The 11,897-nt window shown below is 42.5% G+C and overlaps 1 protein-coding gene across 4 annotated transcripts in view; it reads left to right on the top strand.

The window, feature by feature from the left end:
- Nucleotides 1-339: 339 nt before the first annotated feature.
- The window catches only part of LOC127906561 (sodium/hydrogen exchanger 9B2-like), a 48,298-nt gene continuing 36,740 nt past the window's right edge, over nucleotides 340-11,897 (top strand). The window contains exons 1-2 of one of the 4 annotated variants that reach the window (XM_052458800.1): nucleotides 340-1,522; nucleotides 4,789-4,882. In XM_052458800.1, the coding sequence (XP_052314760.1) occupies nucleotides 4,801-4,882 (82 nt within the window). In that variant the 5' untranslated portion in view covers nucleotides 340-1,522; nucleotides 4,789-4,800. Of the gene's footprint in view, nucleotides 1,535-3,267; nucleotides 4,018-4,788; nucleotides 4,883-11,897 lie in introns of those variants that run through there. The other 3 variants (XR_008061871.1, XM_052458799.1, XM_052458801.1) reach the window with 3 other exon arrangements.

Genomic DNA, 11,897 nt, shown 5'->3' with positions numbered 1-11,897 from the left:
CTCTTTCTCTCTCTTTCTCTCTCTCTCTTTCTCTCTCTCTCTCTCTCTCTCTCTCTCTCTCTCTCTCTCTCTCTCTCTCTTTCAATTCAATTCAATTCAATTCAAGGGCTTTATTGGCATGTGAAACATGTGTTAACATTGCCAAAGCAATTTCTCTCTCTCTCTGTCTCTCTCTCTCTCTCTCTCTCTCTCTCTCTCTCTCTCTCTCTCTCTCTGTCTCTCTCTCTCTCTCTTTCTCTCTCCCCTCCAAACCTGACCTGTGGAGTGAGGCATGTAACTCTCTCTCCCCTCCTACCGCCTCTAAACCTGACCTGTCGAGTGTGTATTTTTTGTTCCCCCTCTCTATCTCTCTCTCTCCGTCTATCTCTCAATCACACACAGAAAAACACACTGAGTGACAATAAAGAGAGGCATGAGTTAGGTGAGGTGTAAAGTTTGTCTCGGCGGTCTGAAGAAAGAGGGTAGTCCAGAGGACTAGAAGGAAGGAGAGGAGACCAGCAGAGGATTAGAAGGAAGGAGAGGAGACCAGCAGAGGATTAGAAGGAAGGAGAGGAGACCAGCAGATGACTAGAAGGAAGGAGAGGAGACCAGCAGAGGATTAGAAGGAAGGAGAGGAGTCTAGCAGAGGACTAGAAGGAAGGAGAGGAGACCAGCAGAGGATTAGAAGGAAGGAGAGGAGACCAGCAGAGGACTAGAAGGAAGGAGAGGAGACCAGCAGAGGATTAGAAGGAAGGAGAGGAGACCAGCAGAGGACTAGAAGGAAGGAGAGGAGACCAGCAGAGGATTAGAAGGAAGGAGAGGAGACCAGCAGAGGACTAGAAGGAAGGAGAGGAGACCAGCAGAGGACTAGAAGGAAGGAGAGGAGACCAGCAGAGGATTAGAAGGAAGGAGAGGAGACCAGCAGAGGACTAGAAGGAAGGAGAGGAGACCAGCAGAGGACTAGAAGGAAGGAGAGGAGACCAGCAGAGGACTAGAAGGAAGGAGAGGAGACCAGCAGAGGATTAGAAGGAAGGAGAGGAGACCAGCAGAGGACTAGAAGGAAGGAGAGGAGACCAGCAGAGGACTAGAAGGAAGGAGAGGAGACCAGCAGAGGACTAGAAGGAAGGAGAGGAGACCAGCAGAGGATTAGAAGGAAGGAGAAGAGACCAGCAGAGGATTAGAAGGAAGGAGAAGAGACCAGCAGAGGACTAGAAGGAAGGAGAGGAGACCAGCAGAGGACTAGAAGGAAGGAGAGGAGACCAGCAGAGGATTAGAAGGAAGGAGAGGAGACCAGCAGAGGACTAGAAGGAAGGAGAGGAGACCAGCAGAGGATTAGAAGGAAGGAGAGGAGACCAGCAGAGGATTAGAAGGAAGGAGAGGAGACCAGCAGAGGACTAGAAGGAAGGAGAGGAGACCAGCAGAGGACTAGAAGGAAGGAGAGGAGACCAGCAGAGGATTAGAAGGAAGGAGAGGAGACCAGCAGAGGATTAGAAGGAAGGAGAGGAGACCAGCAGAGGACTAGAAGGAAGGAGAGGAGACCAGAGTGAGAACACAAGTTAGTAATGCTTCTGGGTATCTTATCGAAATGCAGAAATGCCTTCATTAACATAAATACAAACGAGCCATAGAGTGTTTTCCAGAGATCCAACTTGAAGGACTCCTGGATTTCCAGCTTATTGTATCCCCATTATGAATCTTCCAAGCAGGAAACATTTGGGAAAGTTTAGGGAATTTCGCAATTAACCAGAGTACAGAGTTGTTATAACCATTTACCAGTCTCTACCAGTGATAGTGTTATAACCAGTCTCTACCAGTGGTAGTGTTATAACCAGTCTCTACCAGTGGTAGTGTTATAACCAGTCTCTACCAGTGATAGTGTTATAACCAGTCTCTCCCAGTGATAGTGTTATAACCAGTCTCTCCCAGTGATAGTGTTATAACCAGTCTCTCCCAGTGATAGTGTTATAACCAGTCTCTACCAGTGATAGTGTTATAACCAGTCTCTACCAGTGATAGTGTTATAACCAGTCTCTACCAGTGGTAGTGTTATAACCAGTCTCTACCAGTGGTAGTGTTATAACCAGTCTCTACCAGTGGTAGTGTTATAACCAGTCTCTACCAGTGGTAGTGTTATAACCAGTCTCTACCAGTGGTAGTGTTATAACCAGTCTCTACCAGTGGTAGTGTTATAAACAGTCTCTACCAGTGATAGTGTTATAACCAGTCTCTACCAGTCATAGTGTTATAACCAGTCTCTACCAGTGGTAGTGTTATAACCAGTCTCTACCAGTGGTAGTGTTATAACCAGTCTCTACCAGTGATAGTGTTATAACCAGTCTCTACCAGTGGTAGTGTTATAACCAGTCTCTACCAGTGATAGTGTTATAACCATTACCAGTCTCTCCCAGTGGTAGTGTTATAACCAGTCTCTACCAGTGGTAGTGTTATAACCAGTCTCTACCAGTGATAGTGTTATAACCATTACCAGTCTCTCCCATTGATAGTGTTATAACCAGTCTCTACCAGTGGTAGTGGTATAACCAGTCTCTATCAGTGGTAGTGTTGTTATAACCAGTCTCTATCAGTGGTAGTGGTATAACCAGTCTCTACCAGTGATAGTGTTATAACCAGTCTCTACCCGTGGTAGTGTTATAACCAGTCTCTACCAGTGATAGTGTTATAACCAGTCTCTACCAGTCATAGTGTTATAACCAGTCTCTACCCGTGGTAGTGTTATAACCAGTCTCTACCAGTGATAGTGTTATAACCAGTCTCTACCCGTGGTAGTGTTATAACCAGTCTCTATCAGTGGTAGTGTTATTATAACCAGTCTCTACCAGTGGTAATGTTATAACCAGTCTCTATCAGTGGTAGTGTTGTTATAACCAGTCTCTACCAGTGGTAATGTTATAACCAGTCTCTACCAGTGGTAATGTTATAACCAGTCTCTACCAGTGGTAGTGTTATAACCAGTCTCTATCGGTGGTAGTGTTGTTATAACCAGTCTCTACCAGCGGTAGTGTTATAACCAGTCTCTACCAGTGGTAGTGTTGTTATAACCAGTCTCTACCAGTGGTAGTGTTATAACCAGTCTCTACCAGTGGTAGTGTTATAACCAGTCTCTATCAGTGGTAGTGTTATACCCAGTCTCTACCAGTGGTAGTGTTATAACCAGTCTCTACCAGTGGTAGTGTTATAACCAGTCTCTCCCAGTGATAGTGTTATAACCAGACTCTACCAGTGATAGTGTTATAACCAGTCTCTACCAGTGATAATGTTGTTATAACCAGTCTCTACCAGTGGTAGTGTTATAACCAGTCTCTACCAGTGGTAGTGTTATAACCAGTCTCTACCAGTGATAGTGTTATAACCAGTCTCTACCAGTGATAGTGTTATAACCAGTCTCTACCAGTGGTAGTGTTATAACCAGTCTCTACCAGTGATAGTGTTATAACCAGTCTCTACCAGTGGTAGTGTTATAACCAGTCTCTACCAGTGGTAGTGTTATGACCAGTCTCTCCCAGTGATAGTGTTATAACCAGTCTCTACCAGTGATAGTGTTATAACCAGTCTCTCCCAGTGATAGTGTTATAACCAATCTCTACCAGTGATAGTGTTATAACCAGTCTCTACCAGTGATAGTGTTATAACCAGTCTCTACCAGTGATAGTGTTATAACCAGTCTCTACCAGTGATAGTGTTATAACCAGTCTCTCCCAGTGATAGTGTTATAACCAATCTCTACCAGTGATAGTGTTATAACCAGTCTCTCCCAGTGATAGTGTTATAACCAGTCTCTACCAGTGATAGTGTTCTACCAGTGGTAGTGTTATAACCAGTCTCTACCAGTGATAGTGTTCTACCAGTGATAGTGTTATAACCAGTCTCTCCCAGTGATAGTTCAGCTGAACTGCTGTCTAAATGTAGCTATCTGACCTTTCCGTCCTGCTACTCCAGAAACACCTGTTAACTTACATTATGCCGTTGTTGTTCAGACTTCTCTTGATTATTGTGGATCCAGTGAAGAGAGAATAGAAGGTTTGTTCATTTTGTTTATTTTATTTAACGAGGCAAGTAAGTGAAGAACAAATTCTTATTTCCGATGACGGCCTAGGAACAGTGGGTTAACTGGTCTAGGAACAGTGGGTTAACTGGTCTATGAACAGTGGGTTAACTGGTCTAGGAACAGTGGGTTAACTGGTCTAGGAACAGTGGGTTAACTGGTCTATGAACAGTGGGTTAACTGGTCTAGGAACAGTGGGTTAACTGGTCTATGAACAGTGGGTTAACTGGTCTAGGAACAGTGGGTTAACTGGTCTATGAACAGTGGGTTAACTGGTCTAGGAACAGTGGGTTAACTGGTCTATGAACAGTGGGTTAACTGGTCTAGGAACAGGGGGTTAACTGGTCTATGAACAGTGGGTTAACTGGTCTAGGAACAGTGGGTTAACTGGTCTAGGAACAGGGGGTTAACTGGTCTAGGAACAGTGGGTTAACTGGTCTATGAACAGTGAGTTAACTGCCTGTTCAGGGGCAGAACGACAGATTTGTACCTTGTCAGCTCGGGGATTTGAACTTGCAACCTTTCGGTTACTAATCCGAATCTCTAACCCTGCCATTGTATTGTGTGTGTGTGTGTGTCTGTGTATATGTGTGTGTGTCTGTGTGTGTGTGTGTCTGTGTGTGTGTGTGTCTGTGTTTGTGTCTGCGTGTGTGTGTGCGCACGTGCACATGAGAGCGCGTGTGTGCGTGTGTGTCTGTGTGTGCGTGTGTGTGTGTGTCTTCGTGTGTGCGCGTGTGTGTGTCCAGGTGAGGGTGACGATGTTGGACTGTTCTTCTTGCTGTTCCTGCAGACTGAGATGTCCCCGACCTCACGGCTTTTTAGCCCACGTTATTACCAAAGGTAAGATGTGTGTGTGTGTGACAGTGTGTGTGTGTGTGTGTGTGACTGTGTGTGTGCGTGTGAGACAGTGTGTGTGACAGTGTGTGTGTGACTGTGTGTGTGTATGTGTGACAGTGTGTGTGTGACTGTGTGTGTGTGACAGTGTGTGTGTGACTGTGTGTGTGCGTGTGAGACAGTGTGTGTGTGAGTGTGTGTGACAGTGTGTGTGTGACTGTGTGTGTGTGAGTGTGTGTGACAGTGTGTGTGTGACTGTGTGTGTGTGTGTGTGTGTGACAGTGTGTGTGTGTGACTGTGTGTGTGTGACTGTGTGTGTGTGACAGTGTGTGTGTGTGACTGTGTGTGTGTGACAGTGTGTGTGTGTGACTGTGTGTGTGTGAGTGTGTGTTGGGGATCAAATCATTAATGATTAAGACATTCAGTTTCATATAAATTGGTGACTAGTGCGGTTTCCAGCTAACAATGTTAACCTGAAAAGTTGATCGAGTGCGTGTTAACCCTTTGTGTGTCTCTATCTAGACTGTTAACCCTTTATGTGTCTCTATCTAGACTGTTAACCCTGTGTGTGTCTCTATCTAGACTGTTAACCCTTTATGTGTCTCTATCTAGACTGTTAACCCTTTGTGTGTCTCTATCTAGACTGTTAACCCTTTGTGTGTCTCTATCTAGACTGTTAACCCTTTATGTGTCTCTATCTAGACTGTTAACCCTTTGTGTGTCTCTATCTAGACTGTTAACCCTTTGTGTGTCTCTATCTAGACTATTAACCCTTTGTGTGTCTCTATCTAGACTGTTAACCCTTTGTGTGTCTCTATCTAGACTGTTAACCCTTTGTGTGTCTCTATCTAGACTGTTAACCCTTTGTGTGTCTCTATCTAGACTGTTAACCCTGTGTGTGTCTCTATCTAGACTGTTAACCCTTTGCGTGTCTCTATCTAGACTGTTAACCCTTTGTGTGTCTCTATCTAGACTGTTAACCCTTTGTGTGTCTCTATCTAGACTGTTAACCCTTTGTGTGTCTCTATCTAGACTGTTAACCCTTTGTGTGTCTCTATCTAGACTGTTAACCCTTTGTGTGTCTCTATCTAGACTGTTAACCCTTTATGTGTCTCTATCTAGACTGTTAACCCTGTGTGTGTCTCTATCTAGACTGTTAACCCTGTGTGTGTCTCTATCTAGACTGTTAACCCTTTGTGTGTCTCTATCTAGACTATTAACCCTTTATGTGTCTCTATCTAGACTGTTAACCCTTTGTGTGACTCTATCTAGACTGTTAACCCTTTGTGTGTCTCCCTCTATCTAGACTGTTAACCCTGTGTGTGTCTCTATCTAGACTGTTAACCCTGTGTGTGTCTCTATCTAGACTGTTAACCCTTTGTGTGTCTCTATCTAGACTGTTAACCCTTTGTGTGTCTCTATCTAGACTGTTAACCCTTTATGTGTCTCTATCTAGACTGTTAACCCTGTGTGTGTCTCTATCTAGACTGTTAACCCTGTGTGTGTCTCTATCTAGACTGTTAACCCTTTATGTGTCTCTATCTAGACTGTTAACCCTTTGTGTGACTCTATCTAGACTGTTAACCCTTTGTGTGTCTCCCTCTATCTAGACTGTTAACCCTTTATGTGTCTCTATCTAGACTGTTAACCCTTTGTGTGTCTCTATCTAGACTGTTAACCCTGTGTGTGTCTCTATCTAGACTGTTAACCCTTTATGTGTCTCTATCTAGACTGTTAACCCTTTGTGTGTCTCTATCTAGACTGTTAACCCTTTGTGTGTCTCTATCTAGACTGTTAACCCTTTGTGTGTCTCTATCTAGACTGTTAACCCTTTATGTGTCTCTATCTAGACTGTTAACCCTGTGTGTGTCTCTATCTAGACTGTTAACCCTTTGTGTGTCTCTATCTAGACTGTTAACCCTTTGTGTGTCTCTATCTAGACTGTTAACCCTTTGTGTGTCTCTATCTAGACTGTTAACCCTTTGTGTGTCTCTATCTAGACTGTTAACCCTTTGTGTGTCTCTATCTAGACTGTTAACCCTTTGTGTGTCTCTATCTAGACTGTTAACCCTTTGTGTGTCTCTATCTAGACTGTTAACCCTTTGTGTGTCTCTATCTAGACTGTTAACCCTTTGCGTGTCTCTATCTAGACTGTTAACCCTTTGTGTGTCTCTATCTAGACTGTTAACCCTTTATGTGTCTCTATCTAGACTGTTAACCCTTTGTGTGTCTCTATCTAGACTGTTAACCCTTTGTGTGTCTCTATCTAGACTGTTAACCCTTTATGTGTCTCTATCTAGACTGTTAACCCTTTATGTGTCTCTATCTAGACTGTTAACCCTGTGTGTGTCTCTATCTAGACTGTTAACCCTTTGTGTGTCTCTATCTAGACTGTTAACTCTTTGTGTGTCTCTATCTAGACTGTTAACCCTTTGTGTGTCTCTATCTAGACTGTTAACCCTTTGTGTGTCTCTATCTAGACTGTTAACCCTTTGTGTGTCTCTATCTAGACTGTTAACCCTTTGTGTGTCTCTATCTAGACTGTTAACCCTGTGTGTGTCTCTATCTAGACTGTTAACCCTTTGCGTGTCTCTATCTAGACTGTTAACCCTTTGTGTGTCTCTATCTAGACTGTTAACCCTTTGTGTGTCTCTATCTAGACTGTTAACCCTTTGTGTCTCTATCTAGACTGTTAACCCTTTGTGTGTCTCTATCTAGACTGTTAACCCTTTGTGTGTCTCTATCTAGACTGTTAACCCTTTATGTGTCTCTATCTAGACTGTTAACCCTGTGTGTGTCTCTATCTAGACTGTTAACCCTGTGTGTGTCTCTATCTAGACTGTTAACCCTTTGTGTGTCTCTATCTAGACTGTTAACCCTTTATGTGTCTCTATCTAGACTGTTAACCCTTTGTGTGACTCTATCTAGACTGTTAACCCTTTGTGTGTCTCCCTCTATCTAGACTGTTAACCCTGTGTGTGTCTCTATCTAGACTGTTAACCCTGTGTGTGTCTCTATCTAGACTGTTAACCCTTTGTGTGTCTCTATCTAGACTGTTAACCCTTTGTGTGTCTCTATCTAGACTGTTAACCCTTTATGTGTCTCTATCTAGACTGTTAACCCTTTGTGTGTCTCTATCTAGACTGTTAACCCTTTGTGTGTCTCTATCTAGACTGTTAACCCTTTGTGTGTCTCTATCTAGACTGTTAACCCTTTGTGTGTCTCTATCTAGACTGTTAACCCTGTGTGTGTCTCTATCTAGACTGTTAACCCTTTGCGTGTCTCTATCTAGACTGTTAACCCTTTGTGTGTCTCTATCTAGACTGTTAACCCTTTGTGTGTCTCTATCTAGACTGTTAACCCTTTGTGTGTCTCTATCTAGACTGTTAACCCTTTGTGTGTCTCTATCTAGACTGTTAACCCTTTGTGTGTCTCTATCTAGACTGTTAACCCTTTATGTGTCTCTATCTAGACTGTTAACCCTGTGTGTGTCTCTATCTAGACTGTTAACCCTGTGTGTGTCTCTATCTAGACTGTTAACCCTTTGTGTGTCTCTATCTAGACTGTTAACCCTTTATGTGTCTCTATCTAGACTGTTAACCCTTTGTGTGACTCTATCTAGACTGTTAACCCTTTGTGTGTCTCCCTCTATCTAGACTGTTAACCCTGTGTGTGTCTCTATCTAGACTGTTAACCCTGTGTGTGTCTCTATCTAGACTGTTAACCCTTTGTGTGTCTCTATCTAGACTGTTAACCCTTTGTGTGTCTCTATCTAGACTGTTAACCCTTTATGTGTCTCTATCTAGACTGTTAACCCTGTGTGTGTCTCTATCTAGACTGTTAACCCTGTGTGTGTCTCTATCTAGACTGTTAACCCTTTATGTGTCTCTATCTAGACTGTTAACCCTTTGTGTGACTCTATCTAGACTGTTAACCCTTTGTGTGTCTCCCTCTATCTAGACTGTTAACCCTTTATGTGTCTCTATCTAGACTGTTAACCCTTTGTGTGTCTCTATCTAGACTGTTAACCCTGTGTGTGTCTCTATCTAGACTGTTAACCCTTTGTGTGTCTCTATCTAGACTGTTAACCCTTTATGTGTCTCTATCTAGACTGTTAACCCTTTGTGTGTCTCTATCTAGACTGTTAACCCTTTATGTGTCTCTATCTAGACTGTTAACCCTGTGTGTGTCTCTATCTAGACTGTTAACCCTGTGTGTGTCTCTATCTAGACTGTTAACCCTTTGTGTGTCTCTATCTAGACTGTTAACCCTTTATGTGTCTCTATCTAGACTGTTAACCCTTTGTGTGACTCTATCTAGACTGTTAACCCTTTGTGTGTCTCCCTCTATCTAGACTGTTAACCCTGTGTGTGTCTCTATCTAGACTGTTAACCCTGTGTGTGTCTCTATCTAGACTGTTAACCCTTTGTGTGTCTCTATCTAGACTGTTATCCCTTTGTGTGTCTCTATCTAGACTGTTAACCCTTTATGTGTCTCTATCTAGACTGTTAACCCTGTGTGTGTCTCTATCTAGACTGTTAACCCTGTGTGTGTCTCTATCTAGACTGTTAACCCTTTGTGTGTCTCTATCTAGACTGTTAACCCTTTATGTGTCTCTATCTAGACTGTTAACCCTTTGTGTGACTCTATCTAGACTGTTAACCCGTTGTGTGTCTCCCTCTATCTAGACTGTTAACCCTTTATGTGTCTCTATCTAGACTGTTAACCCTTTGTGTGTCTCTATCTAGACTGTTAACCCTGTGTGTGTCTCTATCTAGACTGTTAACCCTTTGTGTGTCTCTATCTAGACTGTTAACCCTTTATGTGTCTCTATCTAGACTGTTAACCCTTTGTGTGTCTCTATCTAGACTGTTAACCCTTTATGTGTCTCTATCTAGACTGTTAACCCTTTGTGTGACTCTATCTAGACTGTTAACCCTTTGTGTGTCTCCCTCTATCTAGACTGTTAACCCTTTATGTGTCTCTATCTAGACTGTTAACCCTTTGTGTGTCTCTATCTAGACTGTTAACCCTTTGTGTGTCTCTATCTAGACTGTTAACCCTTTATGTGTCTCTATCTAGACTGTTAACCCTTTGTGTGACTCTATCTAGACTGTTAACCCTTTGTGTGTCTCCCTCTATCTAGACTGTTAACCCTTTATGTGTCTCTATCTAGACTGTTAACCCTTTGTGTGTCTCTATCTAGACTGTTAACCCTTTGTGTGTCTCTATCTAGACTGTTAACCCTTTATGTGTCTCTATCTAGACTGTTAACCCTTTGTGTGACTCTATCTAGACTGTTAACCCTTTGTGTGTCTCCCTCTATCTAGACTGTTAACCCTTTGTGTGACTCTATCTAGACTGTTAACCCTTTATGTGACTCTATCTAGACTGTTAACCCTTTGTGTGTCTCTATCTAGACTGTTAACCCTTTGTGTGTCTCTATCTAGACTGTTAACCCTTTATGTGTCTCTATCTAGACTGTTAACCCTTTGTGTGTCTCTATCTAGACTGTTAACCCTTTGTGTGTCTCTATCTAGACTGTTAACCCTTTATGTGTCTCTATCTAGACTGTTAACCCTTTATGTGTCTCTATTTAGACTGTTAACCCTTTGTGTGTCTCTATCTAGACTGTTAACCCTTTGTGTGTCTCTATCTAGACTGTTAACCCTTTATGTGTCTCTATCTAGACTATTAACCCTTTGTGTGTCTCTATCTAGACTGTTAACCCTTTGTGTGTCTCTATCTAGACTGTTAACCCTTTATGTGTCTCTATCTAGACTGTTAACCCTTTGTGTGTCTCTATCTAGACTGTTAACCCTTTATGTGTCTCTATCTAGACTGTTAACCCTTTGTGTGTCTCTATCTAGACTGTTAACCCTTTATGTGTCTCTATCTAGACTGTTAACCCTTTATGTGTCTCTATCTAGACTGTTAACCCTTTGTGTGTCTCTATCTAGACTGTTAACCCTTTATGTGTCTCTATCTAGACTGTTAACCCTTTGGGTGTCTCTATCTAGACTGTTAACCCTTTGTGTGTCTCTATCTAGACTGTTAACACTTTGTGTGTCTCTATCTAGACTGTTAACCCTTTATGTGTCTCTATCTAGACTGTTAACCCTTTGGGTGTCTCCCTCCCTCTATCTAGTGTGTGTGTGTGTGTGTGTGTGTGTGTGTGTGTGTGTGTGTGTGTGTGTGTGTGTGTGTGTGTGTGTGTGTGTGTGTGTGTGTGTGTGTGTGTGTGTCTCTATCTAGACTGTTAACCCTTTATGTGTCTCTATCTAGACTGTTAACCCTTTGTGTGTCTCTATCTAGACTGTTAACCCTTTATGTGTCTCTATCTAGACTGTTAACCCTTTGTGTGTCTCTATCTAGACTGTTAACCCTTTGTGTGTCTCCAGCTAGACTGTTAACCCTTTGTGTGTCTCCCTCCCTCTATCTAGACTGTTAACCCTTTGTGTGTCTCTATCTAGACTGTTAACCCTTTGTGTGTCTCTATCTAGACTGTTAACCCTTTGTGTGTCTCTATCTAGACTGTTAACCCTTTGTGTGTCTCTATCTAGACTGTTAACCCTTTGTGTGTCTCTATCTAGACTGTTAACCCTTTGCGTGTCTCTATCTAGACTGTTAACCCTTTGTGTGTCTCTATCTAGACTGTTAACCCTTTGTGTGTCTCTATCTAGACTGTTAACCCTTTGTGTGTCTCTATCTAGACTGTTAACCCTTTATGTGTCTCTATCTAGACTGTTAACCCTTTGTGTGTCTCTATCTAGACTGTTAACCCTTTGTGTGTCTCTATCTAGACTGTTAACCCTTTATGTGTCTCTATCTAGACTGTTAACCCTTTGTGTGTCTCTATCTAGACTGTTAACCCTTTGTGTGTCTCTATCTAGACTGTTAACCCTTTGTGTGTCTCTATCTAGACTGTTAACCCTTTATGTGTCTCTATCTAGACTGTTAACCCTTTGTGTGTCTCTATCTAGACTGTTAACCCTTTGTGTGTCTCTATCTAGACTGTTAA

The sequence above is a fragment of the Oncorhynchus keta genome, chromosome 13 (assembly GCF_023373465.1).
Source record: "Oncorhynchus keta strain PuntledgeMale-10-30-2019 chromosome 13, Oket_V2, whole genome shotgun sequence".
Lineage (NCBI taxonomy): Eukaryota > Metazoa > Chordata > Actinopteri > Salmoniformes > Salmonidae > Oncorhynchus > Oncorhynchus keta.
Note: the sequence above shows the minus strand (reverse complement) of the source record. Positions and strands in the feature narration are given on the sequence as shown.